The sequence below is a fragment of the Gymnoscopelus microlampas genome (genome assembly GCF_963454915.1).
Source record: "Gymnoscopelus microlampas genome assembly, chromosome: 23".
NCBI lineage: Eukaryota > Metazoa > Chordata > Actinopteri > Myctophiformes > Myctophidae > Gymnoscopelus > Gymnoscopelus microlampas.
Window position 1 is genome coordinate 7,796,289 of NC_139960.1, and position 26,400 is coordinate 7,822,688.

The 26,400-nt window shown below is 41.0% G+C and overlaps 1 protein-coding gene across 2 annotated transcripts in view; it reads left to right on the forward strand.

Annotated features, from left to right (window-relative positions):
* Positions 1–4,191: 4,191 nt before the first annotated feature.
* Positions 4,192–26,400, forward strand: part of LOC311040258 (protein NLRC3-like) — a 31,450-nt gene continuing 9,241 nt past the window's right edge. Inside the window, exons 1-8 of one of the 2 annotated variants that reach the window (XM_084050427.1) lie at positions 4,192–4,260; positions 6,969–7,039; positions 16,230–16,403; positions 16,669–16,782; positions 18,770–18,883; positions 20,604–20,717; positions 21,591–21,704; positions 25,420–25,488. In XM_084050427.1, the coding sequence (XP_083906553.1) occupies positions 16,249–16,403; positions 16,669–16,782; positions 18,770–18,883; positions 20,604–20,717; positions 21,591–21,704; positions 25,420–25,488 (680 nt within the window). In that variant the 5' untranslated portion in view covers positions 4,192–4,260; positions 6,969–7,039; positions 16,230–16,248. The remainder of the gene's footprint in view (positions 4,261–6,968; positions 7,040–16,229; positions 16,404–16,668; positions 16,783–18,769; positions 18,884–20,603; positions 20,718–21,590; positions 21,705–25,419; positions 25,489–26,400) is intronic. The other variant, XM_084050428.1, reaches the window with a different exon arrangement.

Here is a 26,400-nt window from a genome sequence, read left to right on the forward strand (position 1 = left end):
GTGCTGTTTAAACCTCCCTGCTCACAGATCATTCTTCTTGTTGCTGCTCTGCCATCTTGCTGCTCTGCCATCTTGCTGCTCTGCCATGCTGCTGCTGCTGCTTTGTGCTCTGCTCCATTAAGTATTTTGGTGCTCCCACCACCACCCCAGCATCCTCATGTGGGCTCTGTTTCTATGATTCCCTCATGAGGGTCTATTTCACTCCATTCCCTGTAAAATCTAGTTGGCAAATTATTTATTAATTCATACTTAAAGTTGTACAGTGCAAATAAAAAAAAAACGATTTTTAGCAGCCTCTGCTGGTCATTACCGTCACTGCAGGCAGTTTGTTTATTACTGCGTTACCCAGAATTCCATTCATTTTCACCGGAAGACGGAAGTGTTTCAAAAAGCGTTCTTTTAATTGTTTTATATGATCTGTGGATCGTTTCTCTTAGCCAGTGGAGCTTTAGTTACCGTGAGCTGTGTTTTCTTTTCCTGTTTTTTTTTCGTTCTTCAAATCATACAATCTCTTAAAATCAGCGCGAGTTTCATTTTTGTTATTAGCGCGGTAGTTCCTGGCCAAACAGGAAACCGGTGCAGTAGTTCCTGGCCAAACAGGAAACCGGTGCATTTCCGCTTCCATTTTCCAGCCAGATGACGTCATTTTCGCGGGAAGGTCAACCCCGACGTCGTTCAATAGAAAATATATAAATAAAAGGGTTTCGGGGGTGAAATTCATGGAGTGGGTGTTGTGAAACATTTGCCACTCACAAAAGATATACAATTTAACTTTAGTTTTATTGAAAAAGTTACCTAGCATTACTTTAAAGGTAATGAATGAAATGAGACGTGACGCCAAATATACTTGAATATTTATGCTCAAAATATAAATGCTCAATAAATATGTAATTCAATACAAGAGATGTCTTACTGAACTATCAAAATGTAGATCTTTAATCTGTTTTGTTTTCACCAAAATATATAATTTACTCATTAACTTTAATACCCTACTTCATCGAAGAGGGTCAAGCTAAATAAGTGAAAATAGCCAGTTACTCAGAACATCCACAGTGATCTCCACAGCTGCTTCACAGTAGGTTTTCTCCAGGTAGTCCACTGTTTGCATCCTGTTAGCTTTGTCCAGACAACTAGTCGGGATACTTTTATCCTTAATCAGAACCCACAGGAACATTTCAAAATCCTCACCGTTCATATCCCTCATAGCATCAAATAAATGTAGATAACGTGGCGTTGCCATTACTTACTAACCAACACCACCCGAAGTGGTTAGAATGTGCGAGGATGGCTTGCCTGCGTATTTTCAGTGTCCCTTTGTAAGCTGCAATCCTCTCTGGCAAATAGGCAATAGTAACAGACAGGAATCCTGACGTACCAGAAAATGTTAAAAAAAATGTTACGTAAATGAAAATGTTAACTAAATGTTAATAGTTTTTAACTATTGTCTTGCATTGAAAGCATGAAACAGTTTGTATTACTAGGTAAATATTACTATTTCCATTTGGCAGAGTAGACAGACGGTATAGGGAGAAGTATTCCCATGTCACCAGGCTTCCTGCAGTACCTGTGGATATAGGTGCATACTATACATGCAAATTGTCCACATTTGCTATGCAAATCTACAAACAATCTGTTAATTTGTAATAGCTGCTAAAAAAAAAGGGCAATTGTCATTTAAAGATATTGATACTCTGGTCATCTACCCCTTAATAAATACAAATAAAAATAAACTGTATTTGCATAAATGAAAACGTAATAATGTATAAATACTGTATAATTACAATTAGAATGGCTGCAAAATAATGTGCATTGTTACAACAATCCTCAAATTGACCAATAACTAACACTAAACACAATATAAAACATGCAAGCAGAAGCAGTGTGTTGCTGTTGCCCTACCGTACATGTTTGTAATTGTCTCAGCCAAGCCAAAGGTCAATGTGCACGCACACTCCCTGAAGGCTAGACCAAAACCAGTTGCCAAAATGTTTGGCCTGTTATAGCACCACCAGTAGGCTGATTTTTTATTTTTTTTTGCTATCACTCCTACAGATTTTCTCCAAACATCATGCAGAAGTGCTTTTTTCACACGCCTTGTGTAGTTGGCCTTGTGTAGTTGGCTGAATGGTAGCCTTTGGATAAGGTCATTGGTGACATCTGGTAGTTGTTCCTCTCCAGACTTAAGATTAAGTTAAGTTGAGAAATGGCCATAAGATCACTTTTTTAAATCTGTATTACAAAACAATCACGAGTCACTCAGAGCTCTATGAAAATACCATGTTTTCTTTTTCTTTTCTTTTCTTTTCTTTTCTTTTCTTTTCTTTTCTTTTCTTTTCTTTTCTTTTCTTTTCTTTTCTTTTCTTTTCTTTTCTTTTTCTTTTCTTTTTCTGTTTTCTTTTTCTTTCATCATTCCAATAAATAGGAAGCTGATGGAATAGTCACATGTTATTTATACTGTAATGTTTATGTATGGTAATGTTAACAAAGTAGGTCTGCTATTTTGCAGCCCATTATATTAGTAATTACATGCTATTGAAATTACTAATGATTTTGGTGAATGATAGTTTTAAGAAAGCAAATCTGATCCATTTAAAACCTATATTAATTACGGCGGTATTTATATGGTAATTGGTGTTATTTATTGGGAAATTCCAGGGTAATGTAAGTAGGCCAACTCAAGTTTATAGCCTGTGATATTAATGTTTTATTGGGAACTTTAAGGGTAGTTCACCAAAGTATACACCAGAGCATGTGAGTGGAGCTGAGCAGGGGCAATGTTGTCACGCTCGCTATTCGCTCATGTTGATTCCTCCACCGCTCCGCTTCCCCCCGCTCGTTGCTCACGTTGATTTGCGCACCTCTCGCTCCGCACAGACCAGCAAAAAAAAAAGAAAAGAAAAAAAAAAAAGTCTAAATTTGAATGAAATCTTGATCGAGGACGTGCGTGCGCTGTGCACTTCTGGATGTCTGTGTGTCTGAGTCCGTGCAACCGGGCATGCTCAAACATGTGGTGGGCGGCCCCCGCCAGAGCGGCTTGGAGCGGCTTGGAGCGGTAGGCGGTAGCCTACTCGCTCTGAGTAGCGCTCCAACCTTTTTATAAACCCGCTCCCCGCTACGTTAAAAATCGTCTCGCTCCGCTCATATGTTCTGGTATACACAATGCTGCCTGTCCTGTTAGTAATTATATACATTTTATACTGTAATCACAATTGTTTGGTATACACAATGCAGCCTGTCCTGTTAGTAATTATATACATTTTATACTGTAATCACAATTGTTTGTATTGGTAAATTACAGGGTAGCCTAGATGACCAGAACATCTATATCTTTAAATTAAGGTGCAGCTACTGATCTTTGTTTCCGCCAGGCCAAAAGGCATGGCAGAGACTATGTTTTGCACCCACCAGATTCTCATCATGTGGTGTTTTCAGTGATTTACGCTAGAGGGTGCTGTTCCGCAGCCTGTGAATCATGAGACAGCCAAAGATCACGTCATCACAACAAAATGGAGCTGGTTTAGTTTAGTATTATAGGATTTATAAAAGCCAATATTTCTCTGCTTTCTGTTGCTTTTTGGCGAAAACAAGCCACATTCAACTGCCCATAACTATGGAACGGATTATTCCGACGGCACGTTTTTTTAGCTTCTGAAATTCAGGGTCAGACTCTGGAACATTGGGTCTCAGTTGGCCCAGTTTTCTAGAGGGCCCCCTTGACCTTTGGGCCCCTGGTCCTGGGCCCAACAGGCCTGTTCAGTGATCCAGCTCTAATCCATGTATAGAATGTGTATTAAATTGCTAAATTACCCTTTACTATCATAAGAAAAGAACAGTAATAACTCCTCAAGTAAGATAATTCAACCATTCAGTCATATCCTCTCACTACAATAAAAAAGGAACAGAGAAAACAGTATCGTCAGCTGTGGTGAAAGACAACAGCTCAACTTGTCTGAACTAGTTGCAGTTATGCAGTTAGACAACATCTTGGGAGGAAGTGGGGACTTGTTGGTCAGTGTGTGTGTAGAGAGAGAGAGAGAGAGAGAGAGAGAGAGAGAGAGAGAGAGAGAGAGAGAGAGAGAGAGAGAGAGAGAGGGAGAGAGAGAGAGAGAGGGAGTGAAACTGTGTTCGAGAGAGAACACAGTGGATCAAGTCGTGCAAAATGAAACACAGCCTTGCAGATTCAAACGCTTCAGGAAGAACAACGTTTAGTCATCTAACCGACAGCCGCACTACTGATGTTGGTTCCACTTTGAACTCTCGGTAAGTTACAAATGCATTAGCTGCTTAGTTTATTTTGTGTTAAATTAAAATGTGGACATTGCACTAAGGTGTACTGTTCTCTATTCAAGAGAATGCACCCTCATAGTGACTGTTTACATGGACCCTAATATTCCACTAATAATCAGAATATATCTTCATATCACATGTGAGTGAGTGTTTACATGGACCCCAATCAGAATACAATGCCTCATGTAAACACTTCAATTTCAAGAGACTAGCACTCTACCATATTGCCGAGTTTCATAAAAAGTGTATGCACGGTTAGGCCAGAACTGCCAAAAGTGGCGGAAGAATAGCGAAAGTGTACAGTACTAATAAGGCTTCGAGCCTGATAGGCCTCGAAACCTTAATAATAATAACTCCTCTGCTCAAGTGAACCTAACTGGTTCAAATACAAACTGTGGGGTTTAATAAGTTTACAGAATACAAATAAACAGCTTAAATGCAGAGGTGGACAGTAACGGAGTAAATTTACTTGAGTACTGTACTTAAGTACATATTCTGAGGATCTGTACTTTACTTGAGAATTAGATTTCTTTGATACTTATTACTCTTACTCGAGTACATTTTCAAGACATATATTTTACTTTTACTCAAGTACATTTCAAGGAAGGCTGAAAAGTACAAGTTACTTTTAGGTTCGCTGGTTGTTGTTTTTTCCTCCTAAAATGCAATTGGTCTCTATGGTCCCTGACCATGTTGCAATATGTTTTTTTCTTCTTATTCCATGGAACAGTGCATATTATATATATTAACCTATGATGACATGTCAATGTTGTCAGTTTCTGGGGGAAGTCGGAGGTCAAGAAATTCCACATGGGAGTTAGAATCTCAAGGAGGGGAAGTGTACCGGATTGCCTGATGGAGTCATCATTATTAGGAAATGTGGCCATATAATTGCATGTGTCTGTGTAGTCCATGGACCACTGGTTGAGAAACAGTGGGATGTATCATGGAATGCATGCATACAGTAGCAAGTGTTAGCAAAGCACTAATCTTAGCTTTAATCTCACCCAACACAACAGTGGTCCCCAGGTTGATGCTTAATCAGGGTGGTGGTCCCTGGTTCACAATCAGTTGAAAACCCCTGCTTTAGAGAGTTTAAAACTATAAATCTCACTGGAGTTTAGGCTATAGCACTAGTATTTAGCACATAGCAGTGACATATGGTACTTTTTTGCCTTTAATATTACTGAAAGGCAAAGAGTGACATGCTTTGTTTTTTGCCTTGAAAACAATGCATGTGCCTTGAATGGGGAAACGTTTTTATTTTATTAGGAGTAGGACTCATAGAATCACAAAATGTCCCTGGGCTGGGACCCATTCAAATGTCCACTCCTGGGTCCTGACACCCACTAACTACATTGAAAACCTAACATCACAGCTACTGCTGAGGAGTTATTTATTGCATTGGCATTGCTGAGGTTTTAGACATATTTTAGTTTGTTCAAGACAGTATATTTAAATTGAATATTTTGTGATTATTTGGTTATTTTGTGCTGCACCACTAGGCTATACAGATATTAATTTAGATTACTCGTTTTGAACCAATGCTGCACTAATTTGACTTGTGATTTAAAAAAATTACAGCAATTAATTGATGTGAAAATAAGAAATGTACTTTTAATTATACTTGTACTTTAATTAATGTAATTAATTAATTTAATTGTATGTAATTTTAAAACCATTTACTCTTGAATATTTAAGTACATTTAAAAGCAAGGACTTTTTTACTCTTACTTGAGTAATATTTTGACTGAGCTACTTTTACTTGTAGTGGAGTAAATTTAACCAGGAGTACTCTGTACTCTTACTCAAGTACTGGGGTCGAGTACTCTGTCCACCTCTGCTTAAATGTGACAATAGCAGATGCTCAGATGCCTTTTGTCTCGTCTTAACTCAGTTTATGAGAGTGAGATCAATGAACTGTCAGTGTGTTTGACCATCACATACTCTGAGGAGATAACTTTCTAGCCCTACTTGATTGATTGATATCTTTATTGGTCTTTAAATAAAAACATATGTCACATGTAACATACTGTACACCCACCATAAACAAAAGGATAACACAATAAAACTTACAGCTTGTTTCCATTGCGGTCCTTAGTATGATGTCAGGTAGTGTGGTGCTGTTGGGTGCATGAAATGTATAGAGTTCATGATGTGAACAAGTCTCTGAGTGACTTAGATTTCTCTCTCTCTCTCTCTCTCTCTCTCTCTCTCTCTCTCTCTCTCTCTCTCTCTCTCTCTCTCTCTCTCTCTCTCTCTCTCTCTCTCTCTCTCTCTCTCTCTCTCTCTCTCTCTCTCTCTCTCTCTCTCTCTCTCTCTCTCTCTCTCTACTGCAACATGGAGAGTCATTAACAATGTTAAAGTATACACTACTGCAACATGGAGAGTCATTAACAATGTTAAAGTATTATAGACTACTGCGACGTGGAGAGTCACTAACAATGTTAAAGTATAGACTACTGCAATATGGAGAGGCATTAACAATGTTAAAGTACTGTATAGACTACTGCAACATGGAGAGTCATTTTGACAATGTTAAAGTATAGACTATTGCAATATGGATAGTCACAAACAATGTAAAAGTAGACTACTTCACAACTGCAATTGCAAGTAGACTACTGCACCATAGGAGTCATTAACAATCTACCACAACTATTTACTATGTTGTCATTTATCAGGTGCTGTTATCCTGAGTGAATTACAAAGTACAAGAACACAGTAAGCAGCATGGATCCTAACCAACTCCAAGGTAAGCTTTCAGTCCAATACAGTGATCAAAAAAAGTCTCTGCTACAAATGATTGTCTCCGCCATGCCGAAGGCATGGCTGAAACTATGTTTTGCATCCTGTTCGTCCGTCCATGCGTCCGTCCACGTGTGTGTGTGTGTGTGTGTGTGTGTGTGTGTGTGTGTGTGTGTGTGTGTGTGTGTGTGTGTGTGTGTGTGTGTGTGTGTGTGTGTGTGTCTGTGAGCAGCTAATCTCCGGCACCGTTGGCCCAATCACAGCGAAACTGCGCACACACACTCCCTGGATGCCAGAGCTGAACCCCTTTTTCAGATTGGCCTGTTATAGCGCCACCAGAAGGCCGTGTAGCAACTCATAATGTAATAACAGCTCATAATGTAATAACGATTCATAATGTAATAAACTAAATGTAATAAAAGCTCATAATGTAATAATCAGCTCATAATGTAATAAAATCATGAGCGCATAACGTAATAACAGATTTTTGCATAATGTAATAATGAAATAATGTGTTAAGAACCTTGCGTTGTCGCTTATCATGTAATAACAGTTCATAATGTAATAACGGCTCAAATTGTTGAGAAAAGTGTCATTATCATGTCAGATAAGTATCATTGGCCGGGTTTCCCAAAGAGCTCGTGCGTAGAGCATCGTCGCAGGTCCGACGACGGGTCTAACGTGTGACGTCACATGCTTCGCAGTACCATAGCAGGCACGTAGATTTCAGGTCATGCGTGGCCGTACGCAGCTTGCGCAAGCGTCTCCTACACAGCTGGGACTCGGCCAAACCTACGCTCTACCCTCATTAGTAGCAGGTGGTTGTGCCCCTGCGTGCCATCTAAACTGGCTGCGTGTGTGGTAAAATGTACATTCGTGAGACAGAATGCGCGCAGCATACTCCCCGCCCACAGTAGGAGGGGAGTACTGTCCTATGAAGCATTTTGTAACGAGCGCCCTGGGCCGCCTGTAACACCCATCGTTCTATGAAATCTATGAAAAGACCGACACACACACACACACACACACACACACACACACACACACACACACACGTGTGTATGTGTATGTATATATATATATATATATATATATATATATATATATATATATATATATATATATACATATATATATTACGGCCGGGCCGGTGCGTAACGTGCCCCAAAAAAAACAGACATACGCTGTCAAGCACTGCGACATGGCCCAAGCAACAGTCATAAAAAGTGTGACCCTCCTTCAAAACCACTCTAAAAGAGCACCTACAGGTGACTGCAATTTGTAACTGGCCCCTGTAAAAAGTCTAAGCTTATCACCTGAAATGACCCCCCACCCCCCAACTGTTTACTGTACATTTTCCACTTTAACACATTGACTGCCAGGAATTAATTAATTAATGCCTTGCCAAGTTGCCAGCGGTTTTACCTTATTTTGACGATCCATGGAGACCCACAGAAGCCACAATGTGACACAGATGTAAACTAAAGCTGTCTGGGGGGAGGGGGAGGGTCTCTTCCCTTCCTTTTTACCGCAATTGTCCGTTCTGTTGCTATCGGCAGTTGAATATGGCTTGTTTTCACCAAAAAAAGAAGAAAGTGGTTTTCTACATCTCATAACATGGGAGTCAACAGAGATTTTTTGGGGGGATGACGTCATTTCTGCTTCTATCATTCTCTCGCAGTCAAGGGATCATTCATAGGTTGCCGCTGAAAACATGAAAAAATATATGAAAAAACACGGTCTCCTCACATACAGTATTAGAAGGACAATGTCAGTCACCAGAACCAAGGACGGGTGTTTCCGATGAATCTAACATGGTTAAAATGGAGTTTTAAGTTACAATGGGTTTGTATAGGAAGGGGGCGTGTCTGATAAAATGAATATCAAATATCTAAATACTGAATCAAGCAACTTAAAAAGTGTCCAGGGGGCTCACAGCACCTGAGTAGATGATAAAATGACCCAAAAATGTTTTGAAAGTGAAATATCCCTTTAACTGCACTTGACGTACACTAGTGGTTGTACAACGTTATATCATGTGGGTCTGTCTTTATTTCAGACATATAATTTTACGGGCTCATGTCTGTTTTGGAGTTTATCGCAAGCCATAGTCTATGTAGTCTAGTCAAGTGGATCTCAACCTTGATCAGGCCACGACCCCCCAAAATAATCATATTTGAACTGGGGACCCCTCAAAATAATCATAATCATATATGAACTGGGGACCCCCCAAAATAATTATATTTGAACTGGGGACCCCTCAAAATAATCATAATCATATATGAACTGGGGACCCCCCAAACTAATGACATTTGAACTGGGGACTCCCAAAAATAATCATATTTGAACTGGGGACCCCCCCACCCTGACAAACACTTGGACTTAGGAGTTGAGGCATTACATTTAGTTTACACAGATAAATATTGTGAAAATAGCCAATCTACAGTGAGCTTGTAGGTCTGCTATTTTCACAATGTTTGCCTCTTTCTTAAATTATTTAACAATTTGGCAAATGTTTGACCAGTTATATAGTTTGTTTATTACTTTTGATGCAGTAATGGCCTTTCTTTCTTTCTTTAGGTATTAAAAAGGTCTTTAAAAAAAATCGGGGGATCAGGTTGAGAACCACTGGTCTAGTCTAGTGCACCTGACGTCAGTAGCCTCCTGTTGCTGTGCAAGCAGCAGACAACAAGACAGACACCCGAGAAGCCGTTTTTAAATGGCGTGGTTTCCTACAGGAAATGTTTAACACTGGCGTGGTTTCCTACAGTGGATGTCTCAGGTTTCCAATCAAACTAAGTTTCTTATTTAAAAGCGAAAATTACGTTTATAGAATATAGCCTTTAATAGTGACCCAACGCAACCCATGACTCTTGTTTTGATGGCAATAATATTATGGGTTCCATGGCGGCCAAACATTCAATAATGATATAAAGTTGATGCATTTATCAGGAAAAAGTCTGCGCCTTCTGAGAGAGCACATTATGGCCAGAGCCTGCTGCCTGGCTCAGACCTCGATGGCACATCAGAGGAAGTCAGCAACACGGCACAGATCAAAGTGTTGTTGTCTCCGCCAGGCCGAAAAGCATGGCAAGAGAGTATGTTTTGCACCCTGTCCGTCCGTCCGTCCGTCCGTCCGTCCGTGTGTCCGTCCATGTGTCTGTCTGTGAACAACTAATCACCCTCACCGTTGGCCCGGCTGCTGTGAAACTGTGCGCACACACTCCCTGGATGCCAAAGCCAAACTCTGGCCCAAATATTTCAGATTGGCCTGTTATAGCGCCACAAAGAGACCGATTTGTGAAAAACACATTTTTGGATATCACCTATACAGATTTTGTCCAAACCTCACGCAATTCGGTACACAGTATCTCTATAGTCATGTGATCAACACGGATCTGTCCGATTCTCCATATTCTATCCTGATTGGCTTACAAAGTTTGCAGGATTGGTTCTTTTTCAACAAAATGCCTCAAATCAACAACCGGCCCGGAATCTTTTAGTGGAACGCATTAACGTGGCTAGTGGATAAGAAGTTGTCTTTCCACGCAGAAGACCCCGGGTTCGAATCCCATAGACCTGTATGTCACTAGTTGGCTCTTACAATATGAGTGCACGTAGCTGCATGTCACTGGTTGGTTCTTACAGTATGTGTGCACTTAGTTGCATGTCAGGCTTAAAAGAGGAACTGCTTTAAAGAAGTTACAGATAAAGAAGCAAACAGGAAATGTGAGCAAATGTAAATGTCCACCACACTGCTATGGTGTACATTCACACAGCAACAATCTAGTTTTTTTTTATTTGTTTTTTTAAGTAGTACATGAAGAGTAATACAAATAGAGTAAGGTAACCATGGTGATCCCATAGCGTCCATGAATCATAGAAAAGATTTAATGATGAAAGCCTCTACAGAGAGCACCTTCAAAAGAGCGTTCACTCCTGCTAGAAGGGCGGCCACAAATGGAAAAGGTTGAACACGCAGCATGCGATTTCCGTGAAATTTTGCGCGCATTTTCCCACTAGGCCGAGGAAGAAATGCCATTTTAAATGTTTCAATTCTAACAGCCATTTTGCGTTTTTACCTGCAACTGCACCGATCTGCGTGAAACTTTGCACGCACACTCCCTAGAGGCAAAGGAAAAACCTTTGCCCTGCATTTTTCACATTTGCCTTTTAGAGCGCCACCAGGAGGCCGATTTGAGCAAACACATTTTTTTCATATTACTCCTACAGATTCTGTCCAAAAATCACGCAAATCGGTACACAGTATCTCTATAGTCATGTGATCAACGCAGATCTGTCAGATTTCTTCAAATTCCATCCTAATTGGCTAACATTGGCTTCCAAAGTTTGCAGGAGAGGTCTGTTTTGAACAAAACGCCACAAAACATGAACACAGCGTGCAATTTCTGTGAAATTTTGGAAGGAAGGAATTTTAGAGGAAGAAATGCCACCCTTTTCATATTGGGCTGTTATAGCGCCACCAGCAGGTCTAATTTAGCATAACACATTTCTGGAACAAAATGCCCCAAATCATGAATCCAGTGTCCGATTGAAAGGCCTAAGAAGAAATGGCACCCTTTTCACATTGGCCTATTATAGCGCCACCAGGAGGCAACATTAACCTTCCTGACCTGGCGGAGACCTGTGCTCCGAGGAGCACTTTATCTAGTTAATTAATGGTTTCAATGGGAGAACTGGATCGTCGAGTCAGACCATAGGGCATAGCAGTGGCGGACATTTTCTGGTTCCATCGTTCCAGATCCCATTAATTTTTCCCTTAGAGATTCCAATAATATTTATATCAACTATTTTAAGCCTAGAATCAAACATTTGATTCTGTGACTTTTTTAAATATTTAATTATATGATATGAATGCCCTTTTTGCGGTTTTCAATTATTTTGTTTTCACAGTTATTTCACAATTATTTTCACACGCAGATTCCCACAAGGCCGAGGAAGAAATGCCAACTGAAAATGTTCAAATCAGCCGCATGGTGGCGCTATAACCGGCCAATTTGTGTTTGACCTATAACTGCACCGATCTCCATGTAACTTTGCACGCACACTCCCTAGAAGCCAAGGAAAAACCTCTGCCCTGCATTTTTCACATCAGCCTTTTAGAGCGCCACCAGGAGGCCGATTTGAGCAAACACATTTTTTTAATATTACTCCTACAGATTCTGTCCAAACATCACACAAATCAGTACACAGTATCTCTATAGTCATGTGATCAACGCAGATCTGTCAGATTTCTTCAAATTCCATCCTAATTGGCTAACATTGGCTTCCAAAGTTTGCAGGAGAGGTCTGTTTTGAACAAAACGCCACAAAACATGAACACAGCGTGCAATTTCTGTGAAATTTTGGAAGGAAGGAATTTTAGAGGAAGAAATGCCACCCTTTTCATATTGGGCTGTTATAGCGCCACCAGCAGGTCTAATTTAGCATAACACATTTCTGGAACAAAATGCCCCAAATCATGAATCCAGTGTCCGATTGAAAGGCCTAAGAAGAAATGGCACCCTTTTCACATTGGCCTATTATAGCGCCACCAGGAGGCAACATTAACCTTCCTGACCTGGCGGAGACCTGTGCTCCGAGGAGCACTTTATCTAGTTAATTAATGGTTTCAATGGGAGAACTGGATCGTCGAGTCAGACCATAGGGCATAGCAGTGGCGGACATTTTCTGGTTCCATCGTTCCAGATCCCATTAATTTTTCCCTTAGAGATTCCAATAATATTTATATCAACTATTTTAAGCCTAGAATCAAACATTTGATTCTGTGACTTTTTTAAATATTTAATTATATGATATGAATGCCCTTTTTGCGGTTTTCAATTATTTTGTTTTCACAGTTATTTCACAATTATTTTCACACGCAGATTCCCACAAGGCCGAGGAAGAAATGCCAACTGAAAATGTTCAAATCAGCCGCATGGTGGCGCTATAACCGGCCAATTTGTGTTTGACCTATAACTGCACCGATCTCCATGTAACTTTGCACGCACACTCCCTAGAAGCCAAGGAAAAACCTCTGCCCTGCATTTTTCACATCAGCCTTTTATAGCGCGACCAGGAGGCCGAATTTTGCGAAACACATTTTTTTAATATTACTCCTACAAATGTTGTCCAAACATCACACAAATCAGTATGCACTATCTCTATAGTCATGTGATCAACACTGATTTGTCCGATTTTTCATATTCCATCCTGGTGGCTAAGATTACCATCTAAAGTTTGCAGGAGTGGCACGTACATTTTTGCTAATTAAACATGTTGTCCAAGCATCACGGAAATCGGTAAACATTATCTCTATAGTCAAGTGATCAAGACAGATCTGTCAATTTTTTCATATTCCATCCTGATTGGCAAATTCCAAACATTGCTGGCCCACAATAACCTAGCTAACCTGGCGGAGACCTGTGCTCCGAGAAGCACTTTTTCTAGTTTTCCCTTGATTTATAGTCTTATTCAAATCGATTCATTTTTAAACTGTTTAGTTTTCATTAAATTCATATGCCTATCGGAACTTAATTCAGTTTATTGACATACTAGAGTTTCGGGGGGCTACGCCCCCCTCAACCCCAGCCGCGCACGGGGCCCAGCGTGGCCGTGTGTATATTGGGGGACCCAAATCGCCGGAGTGAAACTGTGGAAAAGTTTTTTTGAAAAAGGAAAGAATTTGAAGAAATAATATTTGTTATGTTTCAGGGGGTCCACAGGGGGTCCGCGGACCCCCTGATGGTCCACTGACCCCCTGTGGAGTGTTGGGACGCGCGGGGACACCCCTGGAACATTGCGGACCATTTCGGTGTTTTTTTTTTTTTCATGAAGGTGGTTGCTTGTTTCTGGCGCAGGCTGTGCAAACCTGGCAACCCAGCGCATGCTGCCGCACGTTGAAGTGGCGTAGCGTCATGAGGGTCAGTGGGGCCGTGGCTCGGTCAGTGAAGACCCTGTAGTGCGGATGATATGTGGCATAGAGGGGCAGATTGTAAATCCACAGAGGAAACATCCGTGGGCTACCATTGGTTCAGCGATGTGTGCGGTCGCCCTGCGGCCCCTCCTCCTCCACCAATGTGCAGTATTGAGAGCCCTGACGTCACAACAATTGGAGCGATGGGCACTGCACTGTGGTTGGTTAGGGTACACCTAGGGCCCAGGTAGAACCCAGTTAAAGCCTGCATGGGCAAACCCAGTTAGGACCCGCCTTGGTCCCACATAAACATGGCTAGTTGGGGCCCACCTAAGGGCCAGGTAGAAGCTACTTATAGCCTGCATGGGCATCGCAGTTGGGACTGAAGTGGATGCCGCTGACATTGCTGACATGGGGTCCATATGGTTTAGCCCACCTTGAAACCATATGGGAACTACGCTGGCATGCTGGCTGTAATGCAAACGCTGCATCATACCTGCAGTGTGTAGTTTGATGTTGTGTGTGTAGCAGATATACCTGCAGTGTGTAGATCAATGTCCATAGGAAAGTCAATGGCCAGCAGTGTTTTTTTTCCCCAGCAGAGTTTCTAGTGTCTCTGTGTCTCTCTGGAAGAGGTTGCACATGAACTCTGCAGCCGCACTGAGGCGCTCCAACACAAACACTCTGACATTAAGCTGCTTCACACAACAAACATCAGCACCACGCTGCTGTTTGTCCAAAAGACACAATATCTCCTCTCCCACCGACGTCATGTGTTCATTTATCGACAGCCGTACAGACTCCTTTTGACACATTTTACGTCGTTTATCCAGCTCTCACTGACTCTCCACATCGGGCTGTTATTTTGCTGCGATCAAGTCAACGATGTGAGAGATTAGCTATCACAGACGGACGGACAGGGGGTGAAACATAGTCTTGCGCCATGCCTTTCGGCCTGGCGGAGACAATGAAAAACCGAAAGTAAAGGAAATGGCCATTTCTGCAACAGAAGTAGTCAATAAACTATGCTATGAAAACATCGGCCACATTGGCACCAGTTGAAGTTCATAAATACATCCATTTCATCCGTGTGTGTGTGTGTGTGTGTGTGTTTTGTTTTGTTTTGTCTTTCCCTCGTCAACCTGGAAGGCACACACTATGTGGGATTTTATTTTATGTGACTTTAGAATGTACTGTAGTTACCAAATTTAGACTGCACCAAATTGTAGTTTTGTTGTGATGACGGAAGGCGTTGACCCACGTTATGTGTATAAAACGTATGTATCTCTGTTAAAAACTTCAGAAGAATAATCTGCACCATGCTTTTTCGACACTTGTAAGATCTCTTCTCTGGAATACACCCAAATATTATTATAATGAGAAGTTTACTCTGTTTATTGATGTAATTCATTCATATACTGACCGATAGATATGGACCGGTATTCACTAGGGAAAAACAAAGCTATCATGGCTCATAAACAATTTATTTATTGTGTTATTAAAGACAGGCTGGTGGTGTACTGGTGTTGTGTTCGTCACAAGAACTAGAAACAGGAATTTGGGTGCGACTCAAACCTACTGTACTTAGTGGCACGAGGTTGTCACGCACAGAAAATATGTTTGCCCCAGGAAAGCAAAGGCATGACCCGCCCAATTCTGCTTCAGATTGGCTTACCATGATATTTGACACTATACCTTAACTAATCATCTCTAATCATGTGTACACCTAAACCAATCATAGGCGGGCCAAAGGTGGGTCATATTTACTGTACTGTACTTTACACAAACACTAGTGTGTGTGTGTGTGTGTGTGTGTGTGTGTGTGTGTGTGTGTGTGTGTGTGTGTGTGTGTGTGTGTGTGTGTGTGTGTGTGTGTGTGCACGTGCAAGTTCTTACAAGTGTCTAAAGGACTCTCACATGCTCACAGTCAGTGATGCTATGCTCATTTGAGAAGTGGTTGCTCTCTATTTTAATGACGTGACGCGCACGTCGCTTAACACCTACAGTACAGGTCACACAATGGACAATTGATATGCATATAGGCTAATTCCTATGTTAATGTACCTGGCGTGAGTCGGGAGCCTTTGTAAACTTTGATGAAGTGTGAATTTAAAGTAGTTTTGAATCTATGCGTGTGCCTGCGCGTCCCCCTGCCCAAATAAGTGGTTGCTCGGCATGCAACCCCGTCCACTGAGCATTGCACCCCTGCTCACAGTTGTGCACATACATCCAGTATTTCCTGTTTTCTAATCTATTTCATTGACCGTAACCCTGACAGGTTTAATAAAGACCTAAAGATGAGTGAGAGTGTGGAGAAAGAGGAGGAGGGGCCTGCAAAACCTCACATCCACAGACCAGAGTCTCCAACAGACAAATGTGTGTCTATGAAGAGTGATGGGTCTAAACAACATCTTCCTGACTTCAGTAATGAACCTGGACCTTCAGACACAAAGTATGTGAATCCTCTTATACAATATACACTATATACACAACAAGGCATGGAAATAGAAGATACATGCAACTATGGAATATCTATCTATGTAACAAAACATGGAATATCTATGCAGCTTGTATTGTACTGTATTTATAGCACATTTTAGTGGTGATATTATTTCATTAATTTTTGTTCTGTTTTCATCTAACTGCAATATTGGGAGGGGAAACAAATGGACATTTTTATTCACATGATAATCGAAGAATAATTTGTATGATTTCAGAAGTGTTTACCACAGACCAGAATCTCCAACACCCAGCTGTGTGTCTATGAAGAGTGACTGCTCTAGACTACATCCTCCTCACTTCAGTAATGAACCTGGACCTTCAGACACAAAGTATGTCAAACTATGGAATATCTATTATCCTTGTAGGGTGATGTCAGCTAAATTGGGCCACTTTCCCAAGTCGCCTGGGAAACTAATGTAATGAAAAAGGTTAGGCCCTACAGCTTTTGATCAGCTGTCACATATTTGTTTTAGATTTAGCAGTTTCATGTAGAATGAGCCACCTGATCAGTTAAGATGGACCACTGTGTTTTGAGCCTATTAGCTCCTTGCTCTTTAAAGTTGAACAATGGATGCACATGATTCTTGCATAAAACAGTGGCTTTGATTGGTCTATGGTTGTTATTGTGGCTGGTGCAATGCCTCACATCTGATATGATGCAATCATATCAGTGACGTGATGACTGCTCAGGGTAAATGACACTGACCATTTTACTGACCATGATACTGACCATGATACTGACCACGATACTGACCATGATAGTGACCATTTTACTGACCATGATACTGACTGTTTTACTGACCATATACTGACCATGATACTGACCATGACATTGACATGATACTGACCATTTTACTGACATGACACTGACCATTTTACTGACCATGATACTGAGATTATACTGACCGTGACACTTACTGACCATTTTACTGACCGTGACACTTACTGACCATTTTACTGACCATGATACTGACATGATACTGACCATTTGACTGACCATGATACTGATGTTACAGTCTGGCTCAGAGACCATAACAAAAAAGGGGAGACGACACGGAGGAATACATAAATAAGTGTAAAGTTTATTTACCAAATAGTGAAAGAATAGTAATTAAGTAATAAGTCAGGTTTCCAAATCATAAAGGCAGGGAAACATGCTGCCCACTGAAACTGAAGCTAATAACTCAACATAAGGAACTCAAACACAAATGCTCTCCTGTGCGGCCACACGCCTGTGACCTGGGGAGGACTGAAGAGAATGAACTGTTATAGAGTGGGGATTTTATAGAGTGAGGAGACAATTGGCCAGGTGTCTCCCCTTCCACTGATCATCTCAGCCTCCACCCTCCAACCCAGCACTGCAATGGAATGTTAAAGGCACACACACACATAACCCTATAGCAAAGGCCCAGGGGGCCGTCACACTGACCATTTTACTGACCATGATACTGACCATGACACTGACATGATACTGACCATGATACTGAGATGATACTGACGTCATACTGACCATGATACTGACCATGAAACTGACATGAAACTGACCATGATACTGACCATGATACTGACCATGATACTGACATGATATTGACCAATATCAATGTTCCCTGTAGCATGCACCAACACGCACAAGGCCGGACGTTCACGCGCACATCTGAAATCTGTCGTGCACAGAAATCTTTGTGTAAAATAAAAACGTTTGTTCAATAAAGACGTTACAAAAAAAAACATAACCCGTCCGTCTACTGCGCAGAACCATAGAGTTAAGTCTGAACTGATTAAAGTTTCAATCCGTGTGTGTGTGTGTGTGTGTGTGTGTGTGTGTGTGTGTGTGTGTGTGTGTGTGTGTGTGTGTGTGTGTGTGTGTGTGTGTGTGTGTGTGTGTGTGTGTGTGTGTGTGTGTGTGTGGTCGCACATGTGTCAGTGCGTGACACAGACACTGACATGACTCAACATTGCAATCGCTCCCGTTTTAGACTGCTCGAACATTGCCTATCCAGCAAACAGCCCAAACAAAGTAGTCCATTGAAGTAGCCTACACAGGGACAACAAAGCATGTGAATCCTCCTATACAATATACGTACACTATGTACACAACGAGGCATGGAAATAGTATCCAACTATGGAATATCTATCTATGTAACAAAACATGGAATATCTATGCAGCTTGTATTGTACTGTATTTATAGCACATTTTAGTGGTGATATTATTTCATTCATTTTTGTTCTGTTTTCATCTAAATGCAATATTGGGAGGGGAAACAAATGGACATTTTCATTCACATGATAATCGAAGAATAATTTGTATGATTCCAGAAGTGTTTACCACAGACCAGAGTCTCCAACACCCAGCTGTGTGTCTATGAAGAGTGACTGCTCTAGACTACATCCTCCTCACTTCAGTAATGAACCTGGACCTTCAGACACAAAGTATGTCAAACTATGGAATATCTATAATCCTTGTAGGGTGATGTCAGCTAAATTGGGCCACTTTCCCAAGTCGCCTGGGAAACTAATGTAATGAAAAAGGTTAGGCCCTACAGCTTTTGATCAGCTGTCACATATTTGTTTTAGATTTAGCAGTTTCATGTAAAATGAGCCACCTGATCAGTTAAGATGGACCACTGTGTTTTGAGCCTATTAGCTCCTTGCTCTTTAAAGTTGAACAATGGATGCACATGATTCTTGCCACTGTTGTTCTTGACACAAAATAATGGCTTTGATTGGTCTATGGTTGTTATTGTGGGTGGTGCAATGCCTCACATCTGATACATATGATGCAATCACATCAGTGACGTGATGACTGCTCAGGGTAAATGACACTGACCATGATACTGACCATTTTACTGACCATGATACTGACCATGATACTGACCATTTTACTGACCATGATACTGACCGTTTTACTGATCATATACTGACCATGACATTGACATGATACTGACCATTTTACTGACATGACATTGACATGATACTGACCATGATACTGAGATGATACTGACCATGATACTGTTCATGACACTTACTGACCATGACACTGACCATGATACTGACATGATACTGACCATTTTACTGACCATGATAATGACCATGACACTGACATGATACTGACCATGACACTGACCATGATACTGACATGATACTGACCGTGACACTAACATGATACTGACCATTTTACTGACCATGACACTGACATGATACTAACCATTTTACTGACCATGATACTGACCATGACACTGAGATGATACTGATGTGATACTGACCATGATACTGACCATGAAACTGACATGATACTGACCATGATACTGACCATGATACTGACATGATATTGACCAATATCAATGTTCCCTGTAGCGTGCACCAACATGCACACGGCCGGACGTTCACGTGCACATCTGAAATCTGTCGTGCACAGGAATCTTTGTGTAAAATAAAAACGTTTGTTAAATAAAGACGTTACCAAAAAAACATAACCCGTCCGTCTACTGCGCAGAACCATAGAGTTAAGTCTGAACTGATTAAAGTTTTAATCCGCTATGCATTATTTACATCCACATGCTCCACTCAGTCTATGTCAGTCCAGGCTGCAGGCAGCCTGCGCATTGCGTCCCTGTGAGTGTGTGTGTGTGTGTGTGTGTGTGTGTGTGTGTGTGTGTGTGTGTGTGTGTGTGTGTGTGTGTGTGTGTGTGTGTGTGCGCGTGTGCGTGTGTGTGTGTGTGGTGTTTGTGGGCGTGTGTGCTCGCGCATGTGTCAGTGCGTGACACAGACACTGACATGACTCCACATTGCAATCGCTCACGTTTTAGATTGCTCGTAACATTGCCTCATTAAAAAAAAAATCTAGCAAACAGCCCAAACAAAGTAGTCCATTGAAGTAGATAGGGACAACAAAGCATGTGAATCCTCCTATACAATATACACCATGTACACAACGAGGCATGGAAATAGCAGATACATGGAATATCTATCTATGTAACAAAACATGGAATATCTATGCAGCTTGTATTGTACTGTATTTATAGTATATTTTAGTAGTGATATTATTTCATTCATTTTTTATCTATTTTCATGTAACTGCAATATTGGGAGGGGACACAAAAAATATATTTTCATTCACGTGATAATCGAAGAATAATTTGTATGATTCCAGAAGTGTTTACCACAGACCAGAGTCTCCAACACCCAGCTGTGTGTCTATGAAGAGTGACTGCTCTAAAGGACATCCTCCTTGCTTCAGTAATGAACCTGGACCTTCAGACACAAAGTATGTCAAACTATGGAATATCTATTATTCTTGTAGGGTGATGTCAGCTAAATTGGGCCACTTTTACGAAGGTCGCCTGGAAAACTAATGTAATAAAAATAATGAGGCCCTACAGCTTTTTATCAGCTGTCACAGATATTTTAAATTTAGCAGTTTCATGTAAAATGAGCCACCCTATCACTTAAGATGGGCCGCTGTTTGAGCCTATTAGCTCCTTGCTCTTTAAAGTTGAACAGCCAATGCACATGCCACAGTTGTACTTGACATAAAACAGTGGGTGGTGTAATGCCTCATATCTGATATGATGCAATCACATCAATGACATGATGACTGCTCAGGTTAAATGACACTGACATGATGTGTGTGTGTGTGTGTGTGTGTGTGTGTGTGTGTGTGTGTGTGTGTGTGTGTGTGTGTGTGTGTGTGTGTGTGTGTGTGTGTGTGTGTGTGTGTGTGTGTGTGTGTGGTCGCACATGCGTCAGTGCGTGACACAGACACTGACATGACTCAACATTGCAATCGCTCCCGTTTTAGACTGCTCGAACGTTGCCTATCCAGCAAACAGCCCAAACAAAGTAGTCCATTGAAGTAGCCTACACAGGGACAACAAAGCATGTGAATCCTCCATACAATATACGTACACTATGTACACAACGATGCATGGAAATAGTATCCAACTATGGAATATCTATCTATGTAACAAAACATGGAATATCTATGCAGCTTGTATTGTACTGTATTTGTAGCACATTTTAGTGGTGATATTATTTCATTCATTTTTGTTCTGTTTTCATCTAAATGCAATATTGGGAGGGGAAACAAAAGGACATTTTCATTCACATGATAATCGAAGAATAATTTGTATGATTCCAGAAGTGTTTACCACAGACCAGAATCTCCAACACCCAGCTGTGTGTCTATGAAGAGTGGCTGCTCTAGACTACATCCTCCTCACTTCAGTAATGAACCTGGACCTTCAGACACAAAGTATGTCAAACTATGGAATATCTATAATCCTTGTAGGGTGATGTCAGCTAAATTGGGCCACTTTCCCAAGTCGCCTGGGAAACTAATGTAATGAAAAAGGTTAGGCCCTACAGCTTTTGATCAGCTGTCACATATTTGTTTTAGATTTAGCAGTTTCATGTAAAATGAGCCACCTGATCAGTTAAGATGGACCACTGTGTTTTGAGCCTATTAGCTCCTTGCTCTTTAAAGTTGAACAATGGATGCACATGATTCTTGCCACTGTTGTTCTTGACACAAAATAATGGCTTTGATTGGTCTATGGTTGTTATTGTGGGTGGTGCAATGCCTCACATCTGATATGATGCAATCACATCAGTGACGTGATGACTGCTCAGGGTAAATGACACTGACCATGATACTGACCATTTTACTGACCATGATACTGACCATTTTACTGACCATGATACTGACCATTTTACTGATCATATACTGACCATGACATTGACATGATACTGACCATTTTACTGACATGACATTGACATGATACTGACCATTTTACTGACCATGATACTGAGATGATACTGACCATGATACTGTTCATGACACTTACTGACCATGACACTGACCATGATACTGACATGATACTGACCATTTTACTGACCATGATACTGACCATGACACTGACATGATACTGACCGTGATACTAACATGATACTGACCATTTTACTGACCATGATACTGACCATGACACTGACATGATACTAACCATTTTACTGACCATGATACTGACCATGACACTGAGATGATACTGATGTGATACTGACCATGATACTGACCATGAAACTAACCATGATACTGACCATGATACTGACCATGATACTGACATGATATTGACCAATATCAATGTTCCCTGTAGCGTGCACCAACATGCACACGGCCGGACGCTCACGTGCACATCTGAAATCTGTCGTGCACAGTATGTCAAACTATGGAATATCTATAATCCTTGTAGGGTGATGTCAGCTAAATTGGGCCACTTTCCCAAGTCGCCTGGGAAACTAATGTAATGAAAAAGGTTAGGCCCTACAGCTTTTGATCAGCTGTCACATATTTGTTTTAGATTTAGCAGTTTCATGTAAAATGAGCCACCTGATCAGTTAAGATGGACCACTGTGTTTTGAGCCTATTAGCTCCTTGCTCTTTAAAGTTGAACAATGGATGCACATGATTCTTGCCACTGTTGTTCTTGACACAAAATAATGGCTTTGATTGGTCTATGGTTGTTATTGTGGGTGGTGCAATGCCTCACATCTGATATGATGCAATCACATCAGTGACGTGATGACTGCTCAGGGTAAATGACACTGACCATGATACTGACCATTTTACTGACCATGATACTGACCATGATACTGACCATTTTACTGACCATGATACTGACCATTTTACTGATCATATACTGACCATGACATTGACATGATACTGACCATTTTACTGACATGACATTGACATGATACTGACCATTTTACTGACCATGATACTGAGATGATACTGACCATGATACTGTTCATGACACTTACTGACCATGACACTGACCATGATACTGACATGATACTGACCATTTTACTGACCATGATACTGACCATGACACTGACATGATACTGACCGTGATACTAACATGATACTGACCATTTTACTGACCATGATACTGACCATGACACTGACATGATACTAACCATTTTACTGACCATGATACTGACCATGACACTGAGATGATACTGATGTGATACTGACCATGATACTGACCATGAAACTAACCATGATACTGACCATGATACTGACCATGATACTGACATGATATTGACCAATATCAATGTTCCCTGTAGCGTGCACCAACATGCACACGGCCGGACGCTCACGTGCACATCTGAAATCTGTCGTGCACAGAAATCTTTGTGTAAAATAAAAAAGTTTGTTAAATAAGACGTTACCAAAAAAACATAGCTGTCCATCTACTGCGCAGAACCATAGAGTTAAGTCTGAACTGATTAGTCTGTGACGTCACTGTTAAAATACCAAGGATGCTTCAGTGACATCCCTGTCATATGATAATTATAGACAACCTTACATTGCAAGGTTTCAAAGACCAGCGCACACACTGCTTTGGTTGAGTATTGTTGTTCTGTTAATATTATAACTCAAGACAATGTCAGGAACACAGTCAAACTTTATTATTCACTCTAAACTGTGACAAGTGACTCTTCTTCTGTGATTGACATTCTCTATCTCCCAAAGCCCCATAGACCACAGCGCCCCCATGAGGCACATATTTACTATTACTGTTGAATGAAGTGTACTCGGGTACGGAAGAATCTTGGCCAATGTGAATGCTGGCCAGCTGGGAGAGGCCAATCGTACTCGGGAACGGTTCCAATCAATTGGACCCAGTCTGAATGCACCCTTATTGACCGACCATTATACTGACCATGATACTGACCATGACACAGACGTGATACTGACCATGATACTAACCATGACACTGACATGATACTGACCATGATACTGACATGATTTCTGACCATGATACTGACCATGATACTGACATGATATTGACCATGATACTGACTTGATACTGACCATGATACTGACAGGATACTGACCATGATACTGACCATGATACTGACCATGATACTGACATGATACTGACCATGATACTGACCATTATACTGACCATTATACTGATCATTATACTGACCATAATACTGACCATGATACTGACATGATACTGACATGATACTGACGTGATACTGACATGATACTGACATGATACTGACCATGATCCTGCCATGATACTGAAGTGATACTGACCATGATACTGACGTGATACTGACGTGATACTGATCTGATACTGACCATGATACTGACATGATACTGACGTGATACTGATATGATACTGACTTGATACTGACGTGATACTGACCATCAATGTTCCTTGTAGCGTGCGCCCACGCGCACATGGCCGTAAGTTCACGCGCACATCTGAAATCTGTCGCACAGAAACAAACATAACCCGTCCATCTACTGCGCAGAACCATAGAGTGATGTCTGAACTGATTTAAGTTTTAATCCGCTATACATTATTTACATCTACATGCTCCACTCAGTCTGTGTCAGTCCAGGCTGCAGGCAGCCTGTGCATTGCGCGCGCGCGTGCGTGTGTGTGTGCATGCGTGTGTGTGTGTGTGTGTGTGTGTGTGTGTGTGTGTGTGTGTGTGTGTGTGTGTGTGTGTGTGTGTGTGTGTGTGTGTGTGTGTGTGTGTGTGTTTTTAAATGCTGGATTCAATACGTAGATATGTGTTATTCATTTTATCTGACACAGCCCCTTCCTATATACACCCGTTGTAACTTCCGCGTCATTCGTCTTCCTGCTCTCTTAGTAACATCAAAAACGTATCACACCAATGACTTATTCAGGACCGTGTACATATTTATCTATGTAACAAACTATGAAATAGCCTATCTATCCATGCAACTTGTATTGTACTGTATTTTTTATTTACTGGTAATATTATTTCATTCATTTTTGTTCTGTTTTCATGTTGCTGCAATGTCGTGAGGGGAAACTCAAATATTTTACTCTTATAATTGTATAATGGACATAACAATGATGAATCTTGAACAAATGGATATTTTCATTCTCATGATAATTGTATAAATATTTGTATGATTCCAGAAGTCTTCACCACACGTCTAGAAAAAGACTTCCTGACTTCAGTAAAGAACCTAAACCTCCACACAAAAAGTATGTGAATCCTCCTATACAATACACAGTACAAATACTATAATTCTCTGCTGTGTCTATTCCTCATTGTCGGCTACCCAAAAGTGAAACAGTTCTTCACTGAAAGTCATAAGCTACATCTGTAGTTTAGGGAAGTAGATCTGTATACCTCATCAAAGCATCAGCATAGTGATGACCACCATTGATTAATTTAAAGAACATCAAGAAATATGTTTTTTGTCAGTTAAATAAGAAACACACATCCACATTCTCAAAATCTGCTTAAAGCAGCACTATGTAAAGCAGACAACGTCTTTGACTTCATTACCCGAGATTCTCTGCAAGCATGTCCGGCGAGGACGCTCTGTGATTGGCCAGTCGTCGCTCGCCGTTTTGTCAGGCAGTTCTGCATTGATGCCTTGGCAAATGCCAGGAGGAAACTCATTGGGCCTCATTCAGGAAGTGATAAGAACAGATTTCAACTTATTTAGTTCTTATTCAGACTTTTCTCTTATGTTGTTCTTATCTGGGATTCAGCAATCTTTTTGTCTCTGCCAGGTCGAAAGGCATGGCGAGAGAGAGTATGTTTTGCACCCTGTCTGTCCATCCGTCCGTCCGTGTGTCATTCTGTATGTGTACAGCTAATCTCCTGCACCGTTGGCTTGATCGCAGCGAAACTGTGCATACACACTCCCTGGATGCCAATTCAGAACTCTTACACAAAAGGCTTTGAAACTCACATGTTCTTGCAGTTGTTTAGTTTGTAGTCCATTTACAGTACAGCCTAGTTAGCAAAGAAAGCTCTCAACTTGACAGTCCTGAACAATTTAAAGAGTTCTACTCGAGTCAGCTTTTAAAAAAGGAACAAAGGACAAACCTTTTGACAGGATGGTAGTCTCATGTATAAGAGAGGCCAATTGTCTCCCTTATACA